Here is a 27,834-nt window from a genome sequence, read left to right as displayed (position 1 = left end):
GGGAAAAGAATCGCCTTCAAAGTAAGAGAGAGAGAGCGAGGTACCTTGAATTAGAAATACAACCCCTGGCAAAAAGTATGGAATCACCGGCCTCGGAGGATGTTCATTCAGTTGTTTAATTTTGTAGAAAAAAAAGCAGATCACAGACATGACACAAAACTAAAGTCATTTCAAATGGCAACTTTCTGGTTTTAAGAAACACTATAAGAAATCAAGAAAAAAAATTGTGTCAGTCAGTAACGGTTACTTTTTTAGACCAAGCAGAGGGAAAAAAAATATGGACTCACTCAATTCTGAGGAATAAATTATGGAATCACCCTGTAAATTTTCATCCCCAAAACTAACACCTGCATCAAATCAGATCTGCTCGTTAGTCTGCATCTAAAAAGGAGTGATCACACCTTGGAGAGCTGTTACACCAAGTGGACTGACATGAATCATGGCTCCAACACGAGAGATGTCAATTGAAACAAAGGAGAGGATTATCAAACTCTTAAAAGAGGGTAAATCATCATGCAGTGTTGCAAAAGATGTTGGTTGTTCACAGTCAGCTTTGTCTAAACTCTGGGTGTGGGACAAGCACAAAACGGCAATATTTGCATATAATGATGCTGAAAAAAGGTGAAAAAGTCATCATAGACTACTAGAACAAATTTCTTAACACAATTTCATTGTAAAGATAACTATAAAAGTGTGAAATTTCTCCTTTTTTCTGTTTTTCATACAATATGATCAAAGGACATAAGTGCCGGTAGTCTAAGAATCACCCACAAACAACATGGGAAGGTTGTTAAAGGCAAACATACTGGTAGACCAAGGAAGACATCAAAGTGTCAAGACAGAAAACTTAAAGCAATATGTCTCAAAAATCGAAAATGCACAACAAAACAAATGAGGAACGAATGGGAGGAAACTGGAGTCAATGTCTGTGACTGAACTGTAAGAAACCGCCTAAAGGAAATGGGATTTACATACAGAAAAGCTAAACGAAAGCCATCATTAACACCTAAACAGAAAAAAGCAAGGTTACAATGGGCTAAGGAAAAGCAATCGTGGACTGTGGACGACTGGATGGAAGTCATATTCAGTGATGAATCTTGAATCTGCATTGGGCAAGGTGATGATGCTGGAACTTTTGTTTGGTGCCGTTCCAATGAGATTTATAAAGATGACTGCCTGAAGACAACATGTAAATTTCCACAGTCATTGATGATATGGGGCTGCATGTCAGGTAAAGGCACTGGGGAGATGGCTGTCATTACATCATCAATAAATGCACAAGTTTACGTTGATATTTTGGACACTTTTCTTATCCCATCAATTGAAAGGATGTTTGGGGATGATGAAATCATTTTTCAAGATGATTCAATTCAATTCAATTTTATTTATATAGCGCCAAATCACAACAAACAGTTGCCCCAGGCGCCTTATATTGTAAGGCAAGGCCATACAATAATTACGTAAAAACCCCAACCGTCAAAACGACCCCCTGTGAGCAAGCACTTGGCGACAGTGGGAAGGAAAAACTCCCTTTTAACAGGAAGAAACCTCCAGCAGAACCAGGCTCAGGGAGGGGCAGTCTTCTGCTGGGACTGGTTGGGGCTGAGGGAGAGAACCAGGAAAAAGACATGCTGTGGAAGAGAGCAGAGATCAATCACTAATGATTAAATGCAGAGTGGTGCATACAGAGCAAAAAGAGAAAGAAACACTCAGTGCATGATGGGAACCCCCCAGCAGTCTAAGTCTATAGCAGCATAACTAAGGGATGGTTCAGGGTCACCTGATCCAGCCCTAACTATAAGCTTTAGCAAAAAGGAAAGTTTTAAGCCTAATCTTAAAAGTAGAGAGGGTGTCTGTCTCCCTGATCTGAATTGGGAGCTGGTTCCACAGGAGAGGAGCCTGAAAGCTGAAGGCTCTGCCTCCCATTCTACTCTTACAAACCGTAGGAACTACAAGTAAGCCTGCAGTCTGAGAGCTCTATTGGGGTGATATGGTACTATGAGGTCCCTAAGATAAGATGGGACCTGATTATTCAAAACCTTATAAGTAAGAAGAAGAATTTAAAATTCTATTCTAGAATTAACAGGAAGCCAATGAAGAGAGACCAATATGGGTGAGATATGCTCTCTCCTTCTAGTCCCCGTCAGTACTCTAGCTGCAGCATTTTGAATTAACTGAAGGCTTTTCAGGGAACTTTTAGGACAACCTGATAATAATGAATTACAATAGTCCAGCCTAGAGGAAATAAATGCATGAATTAGTTTTTCAGCATCACTCTGAGACAAGACCTTTCTAATTTTAGAGATATTGCATAAATGCAAAAAAGCAGTCTTACATATTTGTTTAATATGCGCTTTGAATGACATATCCTGATCAAAAATGACTCCAAGATTTCTCACAGTATTACTAGAGGTCAGGGTAATGCCATCCAGAGTAAGGATCTGGTTAGACACCATGTTTCTAAGATAATGATAATGCATCTTGCCATAGAGCAAAAACTGTGAAAACATTCCTTGCAAAAAGACACATAGGGTCAATGTCATGGCCTGCAAATAGTCCAGATCTTAATCCAATTGAAAATCTTTGGTGGAAGTTGAAGAAAATGGTCCATGACAAGGCTCCAACCTGCAAAGCTGATCTGGCAACAGCAATCAGAGAAAGTTGGAGCCAGATTGATAAAGAGTACTGTTTGTCACTCATTAAGTCCATGCCTCAGAGACTGCAAGCTGTTATAAAAGCCAGAGGTGGTGCAACAAAATACTAGGGATGTGTTGGAGCGTTCTTTTGTTTTTCATGATTCCATAATTTTTTCCTCAGAATTGAGTGATTCCATATTTTTTCCTTCTGCTTGGTCTAAAAAAGTAACCGTTACTGACTGACACAATTTTTTTTTCCTGATTGCTTATAGTGTTTCTTAAAGCCAGAAAGTTGCCATTTGAAATGACTTTAGTTTTGTGTCATGTCTGTGATCTGTTTTTTTTCTACAAAATTAAACAAATTAATGAACATCCTCGGAGGCCGGTGATTCCATAATTTTTGCCAGGGGTTGTAGACATCCGTGCAACAAAATTTCACTCATATACATTCAACAAAACTCATAAACAAAGTAGGCAAAGAAAAAAGACAGTAAGAAAAAATAAACAATGTACACGGTGTCTAAAGGCGTAGGCAGAAGCAAAGCTTATCAGCGCCAACACCGCTCCAAGAAGTCAAATCAAACCAGGCTATGTGCCTGTTCATAAACATTCATTTCTAAACAAAATCTGAACAACAGCAGCTCGTAATTACAATTAAAGAAAACAAGTATTACCACCTACATATTTCAGTAGAAAAGGTTCAAGTATAACACCTTCATACAACACAACTCAACCACTTTCATATCTGGCGAATACCATTTCTTTGTGTAAATATTTGAACCAGTTGATATCTGGACATCGCTTGAGTTTCTCAGGAAGAATATTCCATTTTTTAGGACCACAAATGGAGACACAGGAGCATTTCCTGGCTGTCCCAATGCCAGCAATTTTAAAATCATACAAACCCCTTAAATGATACATTCCTTCTCTTTGTGTAAAATATTCTTGAATTCTAAATGGTAATTGCTTATTTTTTAGCTTTATACATCAATTGAACAGTCTTGAATGAAATCATATCATAAAGTTTTAATATCTTAGCAGGGGTGGTGGCCAAGTGGTTAATGCGCTTGGTTTCGATGCAGAAGGTTCCGAGTTTAAATCCCACCCCTGCCACATTTCTCCATGTAATGTGGAGTTGAGTCAGGAAGGGGATCCGGTGTAAAACCTGTGCCAATTCAACATGCGGATCCACCTTGGATTTGCTGTGGCGACCCCGAGTGCAAAACAAGGGAGCAGCCGAAGGGACTTACTTTACGTTTATCTTCGATTTAAGGAACAATGAATTGGTATGATCCCGATACCCTGCACTGTGAATTATTCTTAATGCTCTTTTTGGAAGAATGAATAATGGTTGCACTGTAGTTTTATAGTTATTGCCCCAGACTTCAGCGCAATAAGTCAGGTAAGGTGAAATCAAAGTGCAGTACAGAGTGTGTAGTGATTTGCCATCAAGAATGTGCTTTGCCTGATTTAATACTGCAATACTTTTTGATGTTTTTTTTTGAATATGTTGAATATGAGCTTTCCATTTAATTCCATCATCAATAATCACACCTAACAACTTATTCTCTTTGACACAGCTGGATTGGATTCTACAGAGCTCAAGAACTTTAGGCCAATATCTAAAACCCCTTTCTTGGCCAAAGTCTTGGAAAAGGTAGTCTGTGCTCAATTGAGATTGTTTTTGCAGGCTAACAACATCCATGACACTTTTCAATCTGGGTACCATTTCATTCTACTGAAACAGCCCTGTTGAAGGTGTCTAGTGACATAATGATGGCAGCTGACACTGGCAAATGTTCTGTGCTGATTCTGTTTGATCTGTCTTCGGCGTTTGATACCATTGACCATGGCATTCTGATAAACAGATTGCGGGATTTGGTTGGAATGTCAGGTTGTGTTTTAGAGTGGTTTACCTCTTACCTGACTGGTAGAACTTTTAGTGTGACGGTGGGCAATGCAGTGTCGGAATCTGCAGATCTTCTGTGGGGTGTGCCACAGGGATCTGTCTTGGGACCTGTTTTGTTCTCATTGTATCTCCTTCCTCTCAGCAAGCTGATCCAGCAGTTCAGTGATGTGTCCTATCATTTGTATGCCGATGATCTGCAGCTGTACTGCTCTTTTAAGACAACTGAGCCACAGAAACTCTCTCACAAATTGTTTGGCCAAAATTAAGGAATGGCTCACTGAGAACAGTCTGCAGTTAAATTCCAATAAGACTGAGACTCTGATTGTAGCACCAGATAGTGCTGTACCTGGAATTAAGCAGCATCTCGGTAGCCTAAGCTGCACGGTCAAAAGCAGCCTGCGTAACCTGGGTGTCATTTTGGATGGAGGGATGTCTTTGGAGCAGCACACAAATTACCTGGTTAAGAACTGTTTTTTTCCAAATTCAGAACATCTCTAAGCTCCGTAAGATGGTGACTTTAAAAGAGCTTGAGATGATTGTTCATGCGTTCGTCTCATCGCGTTTGGATTATTGTAACAGTCTCTTCACCTGTCTGAATAAGAAGGAGTTGGCCCGCCTGCAGGTTGTGCAAAATTCTGCTGCGCGCCTGCTTACCCGCACCTGCAGGAGGGACCATATTACTCCTATTCTTAACACTTTGCATTGGCTGCCTGTCTCCTACAGGATTCATTACAAAGTCCTGGTATTGACTTTTAGAGCTCTGCATGGACAGGCACTGGAGTACATCAGGGACCTGATCCAGCCTTATGCTTCCTCCAGGAGCCTCAGGTCGTCCAATCAGAACCTGTTGATGGTTCCTCGGACCCGTTTTAAAACTCGTGGGGACAGATCTTTTAAAGCGGTGGCACCTAGCCTCTGGAATGAGCTTCCCTGTGCCCTTCGTTCTCTGGATTGTATAGATACTTTTAGAAGGCAACTAAAGACGCATTTCTTTAAGTTAGCTTTTTAGCCTAATATTGTATTTTATTATTTTTGTATGTTATTTTTACATTATTTTTGTATGCCATGTGCAGCGCTTTGTGACCCTGGTCTGTGAAAGGCGCTTTATAAATAAAGCTTACTTACTTACACATGCTATGTTTACCCCAAGTATATTTAACTGCATATGTACATCCTTATTATAATTTCCAAATAACATCATTTTAGTTTTACATCAATTTAGTGACAATTTGTTCATATTAAACCAACTCTTCAACTTTATCATTTCAGTTCTTAAATCAAATAATAATCAAGGTAAGAGCAGGAACAGAGGCTCCTTCAAAGTAAGAGAGACGGCAGAGGCGCCTTCAAAATAAAAGAGCGAAGAGAAGGGCCTTCAAAGTAAGAGAGTGGACAAAGGCGAAATAAGAGAGAACAGAGACGTCTTTAATGTGGGATATGGGTTCTGTTCAGCTTGTGTTCATCTTTGAAAACTGTCCCAAACCCATTAAAGAAGTCACTTTTGTTCTTCAATAAAAAAAAAAAAAATAAATAAATAAATAAATAAATACTTGGACTTAAATAAACTCCCACATAAAGCATGGCCAGTAACAGTTGTTGCAATCTGGAGTTTCATCTTCATCACAACTTCAACAGAGCCCGGGTATTCACATTAGTTTTGATCAGCAGACAGATTTCTCTTTCCAATAAAAATATTTATTGGAAACCATATTAGACCTGGTTTGATCCAGGTCAGTGAGCTGTTATTACACAGTTATACATCACTGCTGGAAACAATAAAAACTGATAGTTACACTAAAATGTTACCGGGCTGTTTAAATAGTTTTATTTTTTAGTACTTTGACATGAGTATCCTGCATGGTGTCTGTTCTGCACGCAATTCAATCTCATGACTTCGGGGAGCAGACGTTCTAACTCGAGGGGCCTCATGTGTCATTGCACAGGAGAGAAACCTGACCACTGGGGATGAGTGACTACACCACTATCTGTATCTGTTCAACCATCTAAATGATCTGTATCTGTACTCGGAGCGGGCGGGGCCTAAACCGGAAGTGGACGTGGTTTAACCAGAAATGGGCGGGGCTTAAATCTGTACATTATTTTAAGCCTGAAATTGATATGGATTGATCAGAAGTTGCTATATTTATTATTTGGAAACTATTTACAGAACAACCTCAAATTTGAGATTCAAATCAATGATTTTTATCACAAAAGTAAGAGAACTGTTTACAGAAGTTTTTTTTTTATGAGCTCAGAACATGAATCTTCTTTAAGTGTATGAATGAATATTTACAGAACAGCCTCAGTATTGAGATTTGACGTTTTTGATCACAATAGCAAAGGAACTATTTACAGAACAGCTTAAAAAATTGAGATTCAAATCAATGATTTTGATCACAAATGTTATTCAGCTTGGGACACATTTCAGCTTGGGACTCCGACGAGGGCGGTCGCATCTCCTCCACTCTCCCTTATCTCTGCATTAACCTTCAAGTCCTGACTTCACCAGACTGTGAATTCCTCAAATTATATTGGATACTGGTTCTATTGGACTACTATTGGATTAACCATGGAATTGATCAGCTGGTCTCTGAACGCTATTGACACCATCTTTTCTACAAGAAGGTCAGGACCGGGGGATCCTACCTGCCCAGATGGAATGTATCCTGCGGGCTACGGTCTCAACTCCTGGGGGTCATGCCATGTTGCATGCTTTTGTGCCATTCTCTGTGGAGGACGTCGAGGATTTATTTATTTTTGGTCTTATGGTAGCAGGACTGGTATTTTTTGGCTCTCTCATCTCATCTTCTTAAGTGTATGAATGAATATTTACACAACAGCCTCAGTATTGAGATTCAACATTTTTGTTCACAATAGTAAAGGAACTATTTACAGAACAGCTTCAAAATTGAGATTCAAATCAATGATTTTGATCACAAAAGTAATGGAACTATTTACAGAACAAGTTTTTCTGAACTCAGAACATGAATTAATTGATTAAGTGTATGAATGAATAACAGAACAGCCTCAGAACTGACATTCACTGTAGTAGGAAATTATGAACTAAGTATGCATGAACAAGAGTTGTCATACTCAACACAACTTTTTTTATTTTATGATCAAACTGATTTTTTTTCCCCAATTATTTATTTATTTTCACTATCTAACATTCTTGGCATTTTTTCCCACATAAAGTTAAACAATGTTGATTAAGGTGTGTGTGCGTGTGTGTGTGTGACTGAGTGAGAGGGAGACAGAGAGGTTGTTCTAAGACTGCTTATTTTTGAATGATCTGTGTGAACTTGGTGATTCATGCAAACATCCAGTGATGGCAAACAGGGAAACAATATCTCAGCTCTGTTCACTGTATTCTTTTCAAAAGCACCACGTTCACTACAAGCAAAGTTTTCCAACTGACTTTATATCACCAGCCAAACTAAGAGCAAACAAACGGTAAAAAAAAAAAACCTGACCGGAGTGGAGGCAGTGACCGACGCGACACAAGCCTTTTTCAGCTTTCTTGTCAAATGCACCACATACGTTACGAAACAAGTTCACCAAGTAACTTTAAATACCATACAAACCAAAACAGAGGCGAACTGAAGAAAACCTAAGGAGTGCTGAAGAGAGCAGCAACGGGAGCTCGAGTCTAGCCAAACACAGAGAGAGATCAGTTCCTGTCTGTAGGGAGGGGCCAGCGCTGTGAATAACTGGCCAATCACAGAGTGTGAAGACAGTCAGATAGCCAATCAGGATTTTCCTTCAGCACGAGCGCAGATATTGACGAGTTTTACTCGTATCATGCTCATCAAAAATTCTTTATCCATACCAGATACTTGTCTGAAACGAGTATGTGGCTGAACCCTACTGACCACTGCACAGCACCCGTGGGCCACCGATTGAAGCATAAATTCAGATTACCGTGAAGTTGTCGATTTTACTGTATGAGTCTGTGAGTAAATACATGAAATAAACTGAAATGACATTAAATAAATTTTACTTCTGTCCATTAACACGGAAATACAACTGACCACAATTTTGATTTCTGAAGTTAACTTTACTAACAACCGTTGACTGAACAAACATTAACAGATGTTTTTGAGCGCTGTGGCAGTTACAGCGGTACAACACACAACCTGAAGGAACAGACTGCAACTCATACAGCCAAAACACAAACTCAAGTGCAAAAAAGGGATAAATATAAATAATGTTTCAAAATGCTGTCTCCCACATATTGATTTATTATGTCCACAATAATGTGTCCACACACACACACAAACAGATGAAGACAAGATGTCATGAACCCTGTGCCTATAATGGCAGGATTAAAAACAAAACAAAAAGAAGCACTTCTGTGGTGCTTCCACCCTGGATTGCAACCACCCAGACAGACAACCAGCTCATCCCCACCTCCTCAAAGTCACCACATAACTGCTTCAGGCAGGTGAAAAGTGGGCGTGTCCTTGTCCTTATCCAGCTGCTTTGGTCCTCAACACAACATGTGGTAGCTGATGTTCCCTCACAGTATCAGTGTGGTCGGAGTATTTCAGTATCTCACGATTCCATTCAAAAATTGATTTTCAATTCTATATTAATTCAGCACACAGAGCTGCAGATTTCAGGAGCTACTCACATATTTAGAGGTTTTATATCAAATGTTCATAAAAAGCTTAATATTTTGTCTTTTGTCCACAACTTTGTAATGGAGATAATCGTGGCTACGCATCTGTGATATTCAGATCCGTAAGTGTGAGCTGCGTCGTCTCTGCGCTGAGTCAAGCACACGCATTTCTCGGTGGATGGGACACCGAACCTCCAGGGAAGGAAGAAAGGAAGGAGAGTTACACATCAAATGGTGGCTGGAATTTTGCTGCAAGTTGTGGACAAAACTACTATATTGGTGGTTTTGATGGAAGTGGTTTGAGATAAGCCGTTGGTGCATCTACCATGTAAGTGTTCTTGGGTGATTCTTTAACTACGGGCACTATTGGCCTTATAAATGTAATTTCCACCACACCATTGCCTTACAATATAAAGCGCCTTCGGGCAACTGTTTGTTGTGATTTGGTGCTATATACATGTGCTCTGATGTCACTGTTTATCTCCATAGAAACTACCCAAACAATCTTTCATACAAACTGTTTAAAGGGACATTACAATGTTGTGGTGGAAATTACAGCAATAGTGTGGGACAACTACATTTTGTTTAAAAAAAAAAAAATCACAGTTGTATGACACTGAATACCCCAATTATGTTTTGATTATTTTACTGATATTTTATTCAGAGATATTTTAAAACATTAGAAAAAACGTTTCTTTACCATTCATTTTTATCATTGAAGATCAAAAGTCTGGGTGTGGGACAAGCACAAAACGGCAATATTTGCATATAATGATGCTGAAAAAAGGTGAAAAAGTCATCATAGACTACTAGAACAAATTTCTTAAAACACTTTCATTGTAAAGATAACTATAAAAGTGTGAAATTTCCCCTTTTTTCTGTTTTTCATACAATATGATCAAAGGACATAATAAGTGCCCGTAGTCTAAGAATCACCCTTTTGCTGCTGCAGACTCAGTGGGTTGATGTCAGCTTGAACTTACTAAACTTCCTCTTATTTCCAGTCCTCCTAATATTATGACTCCAGCTGCTTCCAAGTGCTGGATTCTTAGGAAAAACATAGAAGTTCACATGTTTATCCCTGAGATGGTTATTTAGCATCCAGGGACACAACAAGTAACCTCCGGCATTCTGAGCCTTTTGTTTACTTCCTGCACGTGTCCGTGCATCCACAGCAGGCACACATTTCCCACAATCCCCTGCATGATCAAAATCCAATATGGCAGATATTCAATCCCCCTATTGTAAAATCTACTGCACCCGTATGAGCGGCGTCAGCGCGGCGCTTGTTTTATACACATTAACATTCAGCGGGCTTGTGTGCGGCTGTAAATGTCCTCTACACGACGTGCCTTAAAGTGGACTCATGAACGGATCTCCAGCGATGAACGAGGACACAAACGGTTGATCGTTGACGTGAATTTTCAGATGTTTCTTCAGACTGATCTTGTGTCTGAAGGTTTTGTTGCACGTTGAGCAGCTCATTTGCCGTACTGCGCGATGAACGATCATGTGTCTGTTCAGATGACTTTTGTAGCGGTACGATTTACCACAATTGGAGCATGGGAATGGTTTCTCTCCTGTATGACTTCTCATGTGGACGCTCAACTCGCTCCTATAACCAAATCCTTTGCCGCACTCTGAGCAGCTGAATCGTTTCTCACCCAGTTTAAGTCTCTTATCATTTACAGCAACTACGTGACATGTCGGAGTCTTCAAACTCGCCTGTTGTTCACTGGTTTCTGTCCAGTCGTCGCTGTGTTCAGTCCAAACGTCAGACGACTCTGAGGCCAAGTCATCAGTCAGGGGCTGTAAATAAGGGTCTGAATACAAGTTTGTGTCTGGTTCTGGTCCCCCACAGTCAGCTCCTACAGATCCTGTTCTTCTGTGTTCAAGTGAGTGTTTGTTCCCCTCTGTTGTACTCTGAGGAAGCTGTGAGGACTGAGGTTTCTCTTCATCATTTTCACTCTCCGCCAGGACACTAGTCACTGGGAACTTGGTGACATCATCCTCCTGTAGTTCTGGAACATGTTCTCCCTCCTGGCTGGTCCAGAGTTCTTCCTGCTCCTCTTTAATGTGTGGGAGATCCGGATCCTCCTGATCCAGCCTGGAGCTCCAGTACTGCTGCTCAGGAGGAACCTGTTCTTGACCCACCAACAGGTGCTGCATATCTGCAGGGAAGAATAAATAAAAAGATTAACTATGCAGTTATACAGTAACAAGGAGTCAGCCTGCAGCCTCGCCGCCACCGTCACTCAAGGTCACTGACATCAGAGACATGAAACGTGTCTGTCCCAGGACAGCACAGGTCAGTGCAGAAAACTGCCTCACAGTTCCTGAGATATGGTCATTAACATATTCTGGAGATTGCCCTCTGATCTAACCTTTAACCTATGATCTAACATGACCTGTGTTCAGCTTCCTACCAACTCTAAAGATATTACTGTGGACAGACAGACAGACACGATCAGGACAGCAGCCTCATTCTGCTTTGTAGTGACAGTAACAGCATTCCATGACCTGACAGCACAGGGCGACATGGCTCCAAATCAATATTCATAGTTTCCCATAAGAATTCATGGACAAACATTTTATCAGCAGTAAACCACCTGAACAGTTTCCCAGATCCAAGGATGAGCTCCACAAAACATTAAGAGCTCATCCACCACTTTCAGAGCACAGATGCAGACAGACGGGCAATCAAACCCTCAGCTTCTGTCAGGAGTTAGACAAAGCTCGATCAAGAAGCTCCTCCGAACAGCCAGACACGGAATCAAGTTTTATTTCTGGAAAATCTCAAACATCGGACCAGGGTTGTTCAATAACAAGGACTTGGGCTCAAGGACTGTATAGGTTCTAGCTCTGGTACCGATATCTGCCCGGGGTGTCGGTAAGGAACACAGACAGGATGCAGGAATAACTTTAGGCTACCTTAATCATCGACATACAGCAGCTCACTACTACTACTGTACATGTGGTCTATAAAATGTGAAATAAAATACAATTAGAAGTGCACTCTATTAAGTGCTAACACAATGGCTCATTATATCTACAGCTACAACATTCACATAAGAGAACTGAATTACAAGGTGCCTTCAATAAGTTTAGAGACTTTATTCATAGGGACACTTTTTTCCTTGGACAAGCACGAAACTCTAGTCCCCTTCAAAGTACTCCCCTCCAGATGCAATGCACTTGTTTCGTTCCAACAACTTCTGGAAGGCCCCCTGGAAGTCCTCTGGTGTGAACGTGTCCACGACCCTTGTCACAGCCTCTTTCATCTCCTCAATGGTTTCAAAATGACTGCCTCTAAGGTTTTCCTTGAGCTTGGGGAACAACCAAAAGTCACAGGGAGCAAGGTCTGGACTGTAGGGAGGGTGAGGAACTGTCTTGATGCCCATCTCGGTCAAATAGTTGGAAACACGGGTGGAGTTGTGGACTGGTGCATTGTCCTGACCTTCACACAAATCTTCTGCATGTTCAGTTCATCATGAATAATCATGTGCACAGTTCCCACACTGACTTGAAACTCTACACTTATTGTCTCTATTGATACTCGACGGTCCTCATCCATAAAAGTATGAATTTTCCCCACCAGCACCGGTGTTCTGACTTCCCTCCCCTTCCCACACCTCTCATCATCTCTCACAGACTCTCTGCCACCCTTAAACTTTTTGTTCCAATGAAACACCGATGCTCTGCCCATGCAATTTAATTTATAGGCAATCTGAAGCAGTTCATAAGTCTGTGTAGCGTTGTTTCCGAGCTTAACACAAAATTTTATAGCATATCGCTCTTCCAAAGTGTCCTCCCGTCCCGAATGCATTTTGCGAAAAAGTCAGCTGTGACGAGCGTGATTTACTAGAGTCCGCTTAACGTCCACATACAGCTCTCTCTTTCAACCTGGAATAATAAAAATTGGCAGATTATCTCCTTGGACATATGGTAATGACATGTCAAAATTACAAGAGTGTGGGATGATTATAACTGCCCCACGAATAAAGTCTCAAAACGTATTGAAGGCACCTCGTAATAAACTAGTGTTAACACTTATCACACCTGAACAAAACAAAGACTACACAGCTAGCGCTGCACTTGTTCCTAGCATTAGCATGAAGCTCCTACTGCTAAATGGTCTCAAATACAGCAGAACTAAGAACAAATATTATGAAACATATTATTTTCTAACCTTTATATAGCACCCCTTGGGCACATATTGCGGCATTTTTGGATTACCTCTCACTGCTATGCTGATGATACTCACTTATACCTGCCGATAACTGCTGGTAATCTCATCCACATAAAATCCTTAGAATATTAAGAAGAGTTAGAAGATTAAATTTAGAAGTTGGATGTCTAGAAACACCCTACTTTTAAACTCTGATAAGACTGAAATGATGTTTTTTGGTCAAGTGAGACATCAGCATCAATTTGACCAGTTAATGCTCAGCCTAGGCTCAGGTGTCAAAATCACACTGACAAAGTGAAGAACCTTGGGGTAATTTTTGATCCTACATTGTCCTTTGACCTCCACATTAGAAATATTACTAGGACTGCTTTCTTCCACCTGTGAAATATAGTGAAGATTCGTCCCATCCTGTCTATGGCTGATGCTGAGACCCTGATCCATGCATTTATCTCTTCTAGATTGGACTACTGCAATGTTCTATTTTCTGGTTTACCACAGTCTAGCATTAGGGCTCTCCAACTGGTTCAAAATGCTGCAGCCAGACTTTTGACACGAAGCAGAAAGTTCGACCACATTACACCCATTTTGGTGTCTCTTCACTGGATTCCTGTCCCAGTAAGATCAGATCTAGATCATGGCTGGCATACTGACATGGTATAGTTCTATAGTTCTACATTTTTACTCTTTTAATTCATTTTATTAGGAAAACTAAAATCACGTCAGGCATTGACATTAAGCTTTTTAGTGTACTTGTCCTATAGGAAAAGCTGGTTGCCCGGACAAGCGAGCGCCACAGGTGCGAGTTGCGTGAAGTGTGCCAAAGGCACGCGATACATATGACAATGGCGCGTGTCACCTAGGGGTGTCTGGGGGCATGCTACTGTGGACGTCCTGAAATTACACTTTTTCATAAATTGCTTCTCTCCTGTGTGGGTGGTAAAATTGAAGTTCCAAAAATTTATTACATATTGCATGCATAGCCTCTAGCCTTTTAATCTGTTAACCAAGACATAGCTCATAATGTTTCTCTCCTTCGATTGTTCATAATTGGGGAAAAAATTAAAATAATTGGTATATGCCAATATGCCAATCCTCTCCTGTGTTTTCTGAATTCATCACTGTTCAATGCATGATCATTTGCCAGTATGTATTTTATAAAGCAAATCAAATTCTTTTATTTCAACATTTAAAAATGACTTACTGGTCTGCAATTGAAGGAAAACCCCGACAGACATGGCAGTATATTGTGTTGTCCTCTTCTTTGTGCCCCAGCCACAGATAATCCTGTGTCCAGCTCCTCACAAACTTTCTCTCTCTTCATACCTCTTCTTTGAAGCTTCTACACTTGCAGGGGTTGATGCTTTGTGTTTGACTGGTGTTTTCCCTGGTATCTGGCCCGGTTTCAGAGGTTTTAGAAAAGACATTCTGTTCAATATATATATATATATATATATATATATATATATATATATATATATATATATTCTTCAAAAGGCGTGTTAATCAATGTGATGTTCATTATCTAATGTTTCCCGCCACAGCATCTTGTAAGAAGATGCTGTGAACACACACTCCATACAGTGGTCTCATACACACATGATACAGGGTTCTCCCCAGGAATGTTTAGTATGGCGGTGCTGTTGGTAATTATCGCCTGAGGCAGCGCGCTGTGAGTCATTTTGACGGGTTTTAGATGCATTGAAAACAAGAATGTTATAATATCAAAGTTCTTTTTTGTATTTTTCTGTCTAAGTTAAGAAAATAAATGACATTGAAAAGTTTAAAAACACATTAATATCTGATGGACAGAACATTTGCTCTCTTCTTTAAAAATGACACACTGGACCTTTAGTCCAGTCAGACAGGCAGAGTTTTACTGTCATGTTGACAGTTTAGCTTTTTTTTTTTTCTCAACATTTTTGAGTGGAATTGCAGACTTATATATAAAACCCTTAATTGTCTTGTTTGAACGAGAGCTAAATTTGGCCTGATTTGATTGTCAAATCAGAATCAAATTTATTGCCAAGTAAGTTCTCACATACAAGTAATTTGATCTGGTGTCATTGGTGCATAAACAACAATAATAAAAATAAATGAAAAAAATAATTCTGGAAGAAGTAAAGGAGTAAATCTGCTCTTTTAAAGATGAATCCTGGATGAAAAAAAAAAAAACTTTCTGAATCAGTTTTTCACACTTTACTGTTTCACCGAGGCTGTGTGCTGAAGATTGTTTATTAAAATTGTTTTGCTGCTTTTTTACGTCTAATAACTCTCTCTCTCTCTCTCACACACCGTATTTGAGCAAACTTTGGAAACACGAAGGCTTTCGTCTGGGGGTGCGAGAAGAATTTGAATGTTTTAAACCAAAAAAATAAACAAATAAAATAAAATGCCACTTGTCCGGTCGGACAACAATTTAGAGCTATTGCTTGTCCGATCACATTTTACACTTGTCCCGGACAATCGGACAAGCGTTAATGTCGATGGTAGCATGTATATAAGTATTCACAGCCTTTGCCATGAAGCTCCTGTTTCCACTGATCATCCTTGAGATGTTTCTACAGCTTAACTGGAGTCCACCAGGGGTAAATTCAGTTGATTGTACATGATTTGGAAAGACACACACCTGTCTACATATAAGGTCCCACAGCTGACAGTCAGAGAACAAACCAAGCATGAAGCCAAAGGAATTGTCTGTAGACCTCTGACAGGATTGTCTAGAGGCACAAATCTGGGGAAGGGTACAGAAACATTTCTGCTGTTTTGAAGGTTCCAATGAGCACAGTGGCCTCCATCATCTGTAAATGGAAGAAGTTCAGATTCACTAGGACTCTTCCTAGAGCTGGCCGCCCATCTAAACTGAGCGACTGGGGGAGAAGGACCTTAGTCAGGGAAGTGACCAAGAACCCGATGGTGTCACTATGTCAGCACTCCAGCATTCCTCTGTGGAGAGAGGAGAACCTTCCAGAAGGACAACCATCTCTGCAGCAATCCACCTATAATAAAGCCTCAGCCCTTCTCCATTGTAGTCATGTGAGGTTATGAATGGTCTCACATTGTTCGTGATTGAGTTATGATTTTCTTTTGATTCTCTGATGTGTAGCACAATACAGTCAACTAGTCCAGCTAAATACAAGTTCCTTTCATTTCCTACTGCTGATATTCTCAGCACTGAGTTAATGGGAAAAACTCTATCTGTATATACCTGGACACAAATGCAAAAAAAGCAGTCCTACATATTTGCTTAATATGCGCATTGAAGGACATATCCTGATCAAAAATGACTCCAAGATTTCTCACAGTATTACTAGAGGTCAGGGTAATGCCATCCACAGTAAGGATCTGGTTAGACACCATGTTTCTAAGATTTGTGGGGCCAAGTACAATAACTTCAGTTTTATCTGAATTTAAAAGCAGGAAATTAGAGGTCATCCATGTCTTTATGTCTGTAAGACAATCCTGCAGTTTAACTAATTGGTGTGTGTCCTCTGGCTTCATGGATAGATAAAGCTGGGTATCATCTGCGTAACAATGAAAATTTAAGCAATTCTTTCTAATAATACTGCCTAAGGGAAGCATGTATAAAGTGAATAAAATTGGTCCTAGCAGAGAACCTTGTGGAACTCCATAATTAACCTTAGTCTGTGAAGAAGATTCCCCATTTACATGAACAAATTGTAATCTATTAGATAAATATGATTCAAACCACTGCAGCGCAGTGCCTTTAATACCTATGGCATGCTCTAATCTCTCTAATAAAATTTTATGGTCAACAGTATCAAAAGCAGCACTGAGGTCTAACAGGACAAGCACAGAGATGAGTCCACTGTCTGATGCCATAAGAAGATCATTTGTAACTTTCACTAATGCTGTTTCTGTACTATGATGAATTCTAAAACCTCACTGAAACTCATCAAATAGACCATTCCTCTGCAGATGATCAGTTAGCTGTTTTACAACTACCCTTTCAAGAATTTTTGAGAGAGAAAAGGAAGGTTGGAGATTGGCCTATAATTAGCTAAGATAGCTGGGTCAAGTGATGGCTTTTTAAGTAATGGTTTAATTACTGCCACCTTAAAAGCCTGTGGTACATAGCCAACTAACAAAGATAGACTGATCATATTTAAGATTGAAGCATTAATTAATGGTAGGGCTTCCTTGAGCAGCCTGGTAGGAATGGGGTCTAATAGACATGTTGATGGTTTGGATGAAGTAACTAATGAAAATAACTCAGAAAGAACAATCGGAGAGAAAGAGTCTAACCAATTACCAGCATTACTGAAAGCAGCCAAAGATAACGATATGTCTTTGGGATGGTTATGAGTAATTTTTTCTCTAATAGTTAAAATTTTATTAACAAAGAAAGTCATGAAGTCATTACTAGTTAAAGTTAAAGGAATACTCAGCTCAATAGAGCTCTGACTCTGTCAGCCTGGCTACAGTGCTGAAAAGAAACCTGGGGTTGTTCTTATTTTCTTCAATTAGTGATAAGTAGTAAGATGTCCTAGCTTTACGGAGGGCTTTTTTTTATAGCGCAACAGATCTTCTAAATTAGTGAGACACCATTTCCTCTCCAGCTTATGGGTTATCTGCTTTAAGCTGCGAGTTTGTGAGTTATACCACAGAGTCAGGCACTTCTGATTTAAGGCTCTCTTTTTCAGAGGAGCTACAGCATCCAAAGTTGTGCTCAATGAGAATGTAAAGCTACTGACGAGATAATCTATCTCACTCAGAGTTTAGGTAGCTACTCTGCACTGTGTTGGTATATGGCATTGGAGAACATAACAAAGAAGGAATCATATCCTTAAACCTAGTTACAGCGCTTTCCAAAAGACTTCTAATGTAATGAAACTTATTCCCCATTACTGGGTAGTCCATTAAAGTAAATGTAAATGTTATTTAGAAATGATCAGACAGAAGGGGGTTTTCAGGGAATACTGTTAAGTCTTCAATTTCCATACCATAAGTCAGAACAAGATCTAAAGTATGATTAAAGTGGTGGGTGGACTCATTTACATTTTTACCGAAGCCAACTGAGTCTAATAATAGATTAAATGCAGTGTTGAGGCTGTCATTCTCAGCATCTGTGTGGATGTTAAAATCGCCCACTATAATTATCTTATCTAAGCTAATCACTAAGTCAGACAAAAGGTCTGAAAATTCACAGAGAAACTCACAGTAACGACCAGGTGGGCGATAGATAACATCAAATAAAACTGGTTTTTGAGACTTCCAATTTGGATGGACAAGACTAAGAGTCAAGCTTTCAAATGAATTAAAGCGCTGTCTGGGTCTTTGATTAATTAATAAGCTGGAGTGGAAGATTGTTGCTAATCCTCCTCCTCAACCCGTGCTACGAGCATTCTGACAGTTAGTGTGACTCGGGGGTGTTGACTCATTTAAACTAACATATTCATCCTGCTGTAACCAGGTTTCTGTAAGGCAGAATAAATCAATATGTTGATCAATTATTATATCATTTACTAACAGGGACTTAGAAGAGAGAGACCTAATGTTTAATAGACCACATTTAACTGTTTTAGTCTGTGGTGCAGTTGAAGGTGCTATATTATTTTTTTCTTTTTGAATTTTTATGCTTAAATAGATTTTTACTGGTTATTGGTGGTCTGGGAGCAGACACCGTCTCTACGGGGATGGGGTAATGGGGGGATGGCAGGGGGAAAGAAGCTGCAGAGAGGTGTGTAAGACTACAAATCTGCTTCCTGGTCCCAACCCTGGATAGTCACGGTTTGGAGGGTTTCATAAAATTGGCCAGATTTCTAGAAATGAGAGCTGCTCCATCCAAAGTGGGATGGATGCCGTCTCTCCTAACAAGACCAGGTTTTCCCCAGAAGCTTTGCCAATTATCTATGAAGCCCACCTCATTTTTTGGACACCACTCAGACAGCCAGCAATTCAGGGAGAACATCCGGCTAAACATGTCACTCCCGGTCCGATTGGTCCGACTGCTTCACACAAGTAAGGTCTAACCTTACTAACCCCCAGAGCAGCCGTGGTAAGAAAAAACTCCCTCTGAGGAAGAAACCTCAAGCAGACCAGACTCAAAGGGGTGACCCTCTGCTTGGGCCATGATACAGACACAAATTACAGAACAATTCACAGAACGAATATACAGGAAATGCTGTATAACAAAAAACAGTGACTTGCATGTTCAACCTCCAGCTGAAATGCATCTTGTGAATCGCAGAGAAAGAGGGATAAAAAAAATAAATCACATAGGAACCCAGTCCACTAGTCTTGAATAATAGTAGTAATAATAATAATAAAAACTCAAAATGGTTAAATTTTACACGTTAGTGGGAAAAAGACAACAGAAAGCCACATCCCATCACCATTTCAGCAAAATGTCAAGACTTTGGCACAGCGACATTGTGCCATTGCTTAGGGAGAGCCCTAGACTATTGATGTTTAAAAATGCAAAAGTACTTTTTATCCGATTACTCAATCACCAGAATAATTGTTAGAATACTTGATTACTAAAATAATCAATAGCTGCAGCCCTACTGCTGTGCACAGCCGGAAAACAAAGATTACAGTGAAATCTCCGTTTTGTGAAAAATATGATTATACAGAACTTTACTGATCCCTTGGGAAGACTCCCCCAGTGAAACTGAGGTTCCAGCAGCACTGTATAGCAGCACACAGAGTAAAAAGCACTCAAAGTATCAAAAGTTTAAAAAAATAGTTGCAAATATAAATACCAGACATACTGATCAATACTGGTTTATTGACGACTGCTGCTCCTCTCCTTCCCATCCTCTGTCTTCCTGTTACTCCTCCTCCCCCTGAGTGAGGAGTTGTACAGTCTGGTGGCCTGAAGTACAAAGGAGTTTTTCAGTCTATTGGTCCTGCACTTGGGAAGAAGCAGTACATGAGAGTCTGGAAGTAATTTGCAATCTGACTGAAATCACACCAGAATGGGTAAAACCTGACTGGGCCATGACATTCAGAGGCAGATCAAATGGTCTGGAACACTGATAACCACTGGAACAGCGGCAGATTCAGACAGACAAAAACAAAAGAAAAAAAAATCCCTCCTTCCAGTTTGGCATTGTGACGCCCAAATCACTCTCATGAACAAGCCGGCCCTGTTCAAAAACAAAGATTTTTAAGATTTGCAGCCTACAATATTTACCTCTTATGATAACAGACTGAAAAAAATGTCTCAGGCTTCGTGACTGCTGCTCTATGCACTAAGTGAAAGACAGGAAGAAGTGACCTGGTCAGAAACCTCTTCAACAAAAAAGAAAAAAAACAAAAAAAAAACAACAGTATGAACCAGTTACCATCATTTTAAAAACATGATTCTGTAACAGGACATAAAGGTTTGTGGTTCTGTTTTTGATCCACAAAGCGGTTCAAAGCTTTGCATCTAATACCTTCAATGCCAGGAGCAGAAACTCTGCGTGCCAACCCTTTGAGACAGGAAAGCAGTGCAGAGACACTGGTGAGACGTGGGGTCAACAGTTAGGTCCATAACTATTTGGACAGCAACACTCTCATAACAGAGACAGAATGACAGAAAGATGCTCGTAGTTTCCAACATTTAGTGCTGGAAGGTGGTGGGTGTGGGGTTGCTGCTGGTCTGTCTGCTTCGCAGCGGGCAAAGAAGCAGTTCAGCTCCTCTGCCAGCGAGGTGTCAGACCTAGCATTTCCTGGGTTGCTGCTTCTGTAGTTGGTTATATGATTTATTCCCTGCCACATCCTTCTGGGGTCATTTACAGCGAAGTGGTCCTCTATCTTTTCCTTGTAAGCAGCCTTGGCCTCTCTGATGCCTTTTTTCAGATTGGACCTGGCCGCGCTGTACAGGGCCCTGTCCCCAGATTTAAAGGCGGTGTTCCGGCTTTCTAATAGGGACTGGACTGCACTGTTCATCCAGGGCTTCTGGTTTGGAAAAACCCTGACCCTTTTGTTGATGGTGACAGTGTCAACACAGTTCTTAATGTAAGAGAGTAGGTGTCAGTGTTCTCCTGCAGGTAGTGGCTGGAAAATAAATCCCATACAGTCCGTGAGAAGCAGTCCTGTAGCTGGGAGAGCGCTCCCTCAGGCCAGGTTTGGATAGTCTTTCGTTGTGGCTTTGTTCGCCTCAGCAGGGGGGTGTAGGTGGGGGTGAGGTGACAGGCAGAGATGGTCAGATCCAGCAAGATGGGGGAGGGGAGTGAATCTGTACGCATGTTTTATGTTTGAGTAAACATGGTCCAAAGTATTTTCCCCTCTGGTGGCAATCTTCACGTACTGGACAAACGTAGGGAGCACAGTCTTTAAACACGCTTGGTTGAAGTCACCAGCAACAATACAAACACCATTCAGGTGGCCCAGCTGCTGTTAATTTACACAGGCAAGCAAGAGGCTAAGGGCCGTGCTGTTAGCATCAGGTGGGATGTAAACAGCAAACACAACGACTACTGTGAACTCCCTTGGGAGATAAAAAGGTCTGCATGAGACTGCCAGCACCTCCAAATCAGAAGAACAGTGAGAGTCAATGACCCTGCTGCTACAGCACCACTCGCGGTTCACATAAACACAGAGCCCTCCACCTCTACACTTACCCGAATCACTGGTTCTGTCCTGCCCGTGTAGCGTGCGGCCTGCTAGCTCGACTGCAGGGATCAGCGGGTGAAGCCACGTCTCCATGATGAAAATAATGCTGCAGTTCTGCACAAAGCTGTTTGTGGCCATCTGTAGCTCCAATTCGTCCATTTTGTGTGCAATGATCTGGCGTTTGAGAGGAAGAGGCTCGGTAAGGCTGGCCTGTGAGGTTGTTTACGTAGCCTAGCATAGGAGCCGGACTGACATCCTTGCTTCTGCTTCCTGTCTCTACGCGGCCTACACCGCCTGCTGGGCAGGCTGGTAATCCACGGAGAGCCCGGTGTTCTCGCTATGTCCTCCGGGATGTTGTGGTACTGGTGGAATTGTAGTACTGTTGTGGTACCAATGAAGCATGGGAAAGGGTCAACATTTGGGCTTGAAAAGGGAAGAATAATAGTAATAACAACTAGGACTGCAAGCAATCATATACGGGCCCTCGTGTCTGTGCCACCGCCTCCCCAGGCCAGCGCATCCCCTCCCCTTGTGACCAGATGTGGGGAGATGCGTATGGAGGCAGAACTTATCACACATTTCAAGTTTCAAGCAAATCAGACAATGCATAAAGGGGGCACTCAGAGCACAAACAGAGGAGGCAGGTACAGGAGCAGACACTCATCACACAGTTCAAGTTTCAAGCAAATCAGTCAATGCATGAAGGAGTTATCATGACTTGATGTTCCATGGCAAAGGGTCAAAATGGCGGCACCACAGCAACCACACCCTTCAACATAGAGAAAAGCTTTTGACAGCCTTTGATCAGTATAGTCTCTGGATGATCTGAAAGAAATCTGAAATGAAGTGGACAAAATCCCAAGGAGGCATTCATTCAAATACGTGTGGAAATCATGCCAAAATGACACGAAAATTCAAAATGGCCAACTTCCTGTTTGGAGTAGACCAATAGTGCAAGAGACGTTTTTGTACGTTTATGCAAGTCACACATTTACCAATTTGCAAGTCACGCATTTACCAATTACCAATTTTCATCTCTCAACTCAAAAAAAAATAAAAAAATAAATAAATAAATAAATAAATAAATAAAAACCCTATGTGGAGGATTTTTTGAAAGTTGCAAAAGGGGCACTATAGAGGCATTTTGCCCCACCCATAGGCGACACCCCTATGACCTGTAAGAGGTTGTCATGCTTGACCTGTGTATCAATTTTCATGATGATCTGACAAAATTAAAGCCATCAAAAGGAAGAAAGTAATTTCATGGCAAAGGGTCGATTTTTGTCAAACCGCCACTACTCGTAGCTTCACGACGATCATTGCACACGTTCACCAACTTGTTCTGGATGTTTTAGAAGTGGAATGAATTTGATGGGGTTAACTACAATGGGGTAAAAAAGTATTTAGTCAGTCCTTGATTGTGCAAGTTCTCCTACTTAGAAAGATGAGAGAGGTCTGTAATTTTCATCATAGGTACACTTCAACTATGAGAGAAAATGAAAAAAAAAAAAGAATTTATTTGTAAATTATGGTGGAAAATAAGTATTTGTCAATAACAAAATTTCAACTCAATACTTTGTAACGTAATCCTTGTTGTCAATGACAGAGGTCAAACGTTTCCTGTAAGTCTTCACCAGGTTTGCACACACTGTAGCTGGTATTTTGGTCCATTCCTCCATGCAGATCTCCTCTAGAGCAACGATGTTTTGGGGCTGTCGCTGGGCAACACGAACTTTCAACTCTCAACAAATTTTCTATGGGGTTGAGGTCTGGAGACTGGCTCGGCCACTTCAGGACCTTGAAATGCTTTTTATGGAGCCACTCCTTCATTGCCTGAGTGGTGTGTTTGGGATCACTGTCATGCTGGAAGACCCAGCCACATTGCATCTTCAGTGCTCTCACTAATGGAAGGAGGTTTTGTCTTAAAATCTCATGATACATGGCCTCGTTCATTCTTCCCTTAACATGGATCAGTCGTCCTGTCCCCTTTGCAGAAAAACAGCCCCAAAGCATGATGTTTCCACCCCCATGCTTCACAGTAGATATGGTGTTCTTGGGATGCAACTCGGCATTCTTCTTCCTCCAAACATGACGAGTTGAGTTTTTACCAAAATGTTCTATTTTGGTTTCATCTGACCACGTGATATTCTCCCAATCCTCTTCTGGATCATCCATATGCTCTCTGGCAAACTTCAGACGGGCCTTGAGACGTACTGGCCTAAGCAGGGGGACACGCCTGGCACTGCAGGATTTGACTCCTTCTGTGCGTAGCCTTTGTTACTTTGGTCCCAGCTCTCTGCAGGTCATTCATCAGGTCCCTCTGTGTAGTTCTGGGATTTTTGTTCACCGTTCTCATGATCATTTTGACCCCACAGGATGACATCTTGCGTGGAGCCCCAGATCGAGGGAGATTATCAGTGGTCTTGTATGTCTTCCATTTTCTTACAATTGTTCCCACAGTTGATTTATTCACACCAACCTGCTTGACTATTGTAGATTCACTCTTCCCAGCCTGGTGCACATCTACAATGTTCTTCCTGGTGTCCTTTGACAGCTCTTTGATCTTGGCCATGGTTGAGTTTGGAGTGCGACTGTTTGAGGCTGTGGACAGGTGTCTTTTATACAGATAACGGGTTCAACAGGTGCCATTAATACGGGTAACAGGTGGAAGACAGAAGAGCTTCTTAAAGAAGAAGTTACAGGTCTGTGAGAGCCACAAATCTTGCTTGTTTGTGAGTGACCAAATACTTATGTAACCCACTCAAATTTTCCAGTTAGCCAAATTTAACAGTCTCTATTATATTTCCTATGTGCTGTTTATCTATGTACTTGAAATTTCCATTCCCGTCCACTAGGGGCAGTAGTAACATTGTTGGGAAGGGAGATTAGTAGATGAAGAGCACTTGTTGCTGTAGGAGCAGAGCGAGATCCCAAGTATGAAGGAAACGTTTGCATTGAAGAATAGTGGTGAAAAAAAGAAACCCTACTTTTGTTTCGAGTGATTAATCCTGTGAGAACCAAGATTCGTGCAAGAAAGGACCCGGACAGCATTAATGTGTATATATATATTTTCCTTGACTCCGGTGAGTTTTTTTTTTTTTCCCGTGCTAAGAGCAAAGTTAGCTAACATTATTTGATTCATGGTCTTTGGTTAAGTACACGAATGGAGCACATAAGGCTTATCTTATGAAGAGGTATTAGGTTCATGCAGATGTATGGTTTCGTTGTGTAAGCTTATTTTGAGCAACTTTGATGTATTTTGGTGGGAGGTTCATATATGCGCTTAGGTGGGAGGTTCATATATGCAGATGTTCAGGGCGGAGCCCTCATCATGTTCAGCGGGTTTGAAGGATCTACAATGAAGTATGCGGGCGTGACAGCCGTTCGAAGTGAAAGGGTGTGCCCCAAAACACTCACCAAAGTTTGACGAACCCCAGCAACCACACCTTTTGACCTACAGAAATTCTTTTGCTAACTTTTGATCAGCATGGGGTCATGATGATGTGTACCAAATTTGAAGACGATTGGATGAAATCCCTTGGACGAGTCCGTTCAAATGTAAGTAGTGGAAATGGCCAAAAATGGCAAAAATTACCTCAAAATCGAAACTTCAAATCAAAATGGCCGACTTCCTGTCGACATTTCACCATGATGTCAAGAGACTTTTTGTGCATCCCAGCATAGTAAGTGTGTGTAATGAATTTTGTGAGGCTACGACAAAAAAAAAAACCCAAAGGAGAGGGGTTTATGAAAATTTGTAGGGGGCACTATTTCGCCATTTCGCTGCGAGCATGTGCACGACCCCTAAAATACTGTATTTCGGATCCAGCTGGATGACCTTGCAAAGTTTGGTCAGGTGTTGAGCATGGGAAAATGCAGAAATTGGGATTTGAAAAGTTTGAATAATAATAAATAAATAAAAAACAATAATACACAGAGCAACTACAATAGGGTCCTTTTAGGATTTTGTCCTACTTGGGCCCCAATAATAACATGCAGTCACGTCTCACAAGTTAGGCAGTGGCTGTGTGTACGTAGCATCTAATAATTGGTCAACATAGGTCATGTGACTAGAGGCTACTTTGTTGTACTTGCATTTGCTATTGAGCAGCGCAGTCTCTTTTGAAAGTGGGCGCTAAAGGGTTAAAATATGACGCAATAATCCTTCATCCGGGAACAGCCCGCTTGGACTTTTTACACAGCAAACAAAGTGAAAATGCAAAGAAAAAGTGACAATGTGGTGGAAAGTGGACATGTGTTGCGGTTTCTCAAACGTGTCGAGGCAGTTATGCAGGCGAGAGAACGCTGCTACTCTGGTTTGCTGTGTAGGCTAACACTTACCGACACAACGTCTCCCATTTGCCTTGTCTTCCCTTCTCCATTGGGAACCGAAAAAATCCCTGCACTTTCGCGACTGCTTCCATGATTGCTGCCAAAAACAAAACAGTACACCATTTTCCCGTGTGAAGTTAAGCTGTTTTAGTACTGTACAAAGGCAGGCTGTCCCCAGTAGTGGTCAAATCCCGTGATATCACACAGGGTTCAAATGAGACTGCGCTGCCCTACTGACAGGTAGATTCCTAAACTACGTTACCCCCCACCCCACCCCTGTAACTATGTTACATACAGATAACCACTTTCCACAAGACTAAACCTCTACGGTAAATTGGTCAGTTAAATAGCAGTGAAATTTTTTGTTTAATTATTTTTTACCTTCAACAACACAACAAACTGTCATTTCAGACATTTCATCATTTCACCTGCAGTAGTTTAACCAGGAAACCTCTAAACATCTTGGACAAACTGGGTCACTGCCCAGTTGCATGAATTCTACTGTCTCCAGTAGAATTATGCCATTTTACCCTCCAGTCCAGATGGTGGCAGTAAAGCGCAAAAAAAATTCAAAACCTACCGAAAAAACAAAACAAAAACCACTCATAGCCTGATTGTTAAACACCCCCCCCCCCCCCCCCCAAAAAAAAAAAACAAACAAAGTGAGCAAACCTGATACGTGCAAATTGACATCAGGGTTAAAGACGGCGTCCAGCAGGTGTCGCTGTCGGTGGTTCTCCTCTTTGGAACGACAAAGTTCCTCCTCGTACTCTGCTATGGTTCTTTCAAACAGCCCAAATATCTCATCAGCAGCCGCAGTTAGTCGCTGCTTCACCAACGCTCTCAGCATTTGGACTTTAGACATTTTCACACAACGACACCAACTTTTTCTAAAACAAACTCCGTCACAAAACAACAAAAGAACCAAAGAGTCACAGACACGAACGCTGCTGCTCACAGCTAGCAAGCTAAGCTAAGGGCCGGAAACAGAGGCGCCTTCAAAATAAGAGAGCGAGCAAAGGCGCCTTCAAAAAAGAGAGAGAACAGAGGCACCATCAAAGTGAGAGAGAGAAAAGAGGCGCCTTCAAAATAAGAGAGCGAACAAAGGCGCCTTCAAAATAAGAGAGCCAACAGAGACTCCTTCAAAGTAAGAGAGAGAAAAGAGGCGCCTTCAAAATAAGAGAGAGAACAGAGACACCTTCAACGTAAGAGAGGGAACAGAGGCTCCTTCAAAGAAAGAGAAAGAACAAAGGCCCCTTCAAAGTAAAACACTGCTCTGACACTGTGAGGTCTGGAGTCCTGATCTCAGTGGGTCTGGGTGGATAATCTACTTTTACTCTGGTTGCTTAAGTGTTCATTGTATCAGGTACTAAAATTAGACTTGAAATTTACAGGTGTAACATAAGCGGGTTACAATTCTCTCAAGCCACCAAAACACAAACAAGATGCAATCACATGCTTCAATCATTCATTACAGTAATCACACTTCAAGGAGAACAATCAAAATTTAGATCAGACTAAATCAGTAACTTACAAAAAAAAAGTCCATAAATTAATCGAGTCACTAATAGAGGCTTTAAAACAA

The 27,834-nt window shown here is 41.1% G+C and overlaps 1 protein-coding gene across 2 annotated transcripts; it reads right to left on the bottom strand.

Moving 5' to 3' along the window:
* Positions 1 to 10,006: 10,006 nt before the first annotated feature.
* Positions 10,007 to 27,243, bottom strand: LOC117511361 (zinc finger protein 316-like). Of its 2 annotated transcripts, XM_034171400.1 has the most exons (3): positions 26,922 to 27,073; positions 26,259 to 26,346; positions 10,007 to 11,337 (listed from the first exon to the last, which is right to left on the bottom strand). In XM_034171400.1, exons 1-3 carry the CDS (start codon positions 26,940 to 26,942, stop codon positions 10,520 to 10,522), a joined length of 927 nt encoding a protein of 308 aa, XP_034027291.1. In that variant the 5' UTR covers positions 26,943 to 27,073; the 3' UTR covers positions 10,007 to 10,519. The 2 variants fall into 2 exon arrangements, with proteins under 2 accessions (XP_034027291.1, XP_034027290.1); XM_034171399.1 differs by lacking the exon at positions 26,259 to 26,346 and having other exon boundaries at positions 26,922 to 27,243.
* Positions 27,244 to 27,834: the final 591 nt, after the last annotated feature.

This window comes from Thalassophryne amazonica, chromosome 5 (genome assembly GCF_902500255.1).
Source record: "Thalassophryne amazonica chromosome 5, fThaAma1.1, whole genome shotgun sequence".
NCBI lineage: Eukaryota > Metazoa > Chordata > Actinopteri > Batrachoidiformes > Batrachoididae > Thalassophryne > Thalassophryne amazonica.
The sequence above is the reverse complement of the archived record's forward strand: the minus strand, read 5'-3'. Positions and strand labels throughout refer to the sequence as shown.

Coding starts and splice junctions, on each gene's coding strand:
- LOC117511361 (XM_034171399.1), bottom strand. CDS start 27,114: ATGTCTAAAGTCCAAATGCTGAGAGCGTTGGTGAAGCAGCGACTAACT. Junction 11,338..26,921: donor TGTCAATTTGCACGTATCAG/GTTTGCTCACTT, acceptor TCTTCCCTGCAG/ATATGCAGCACCTGTTGGTG.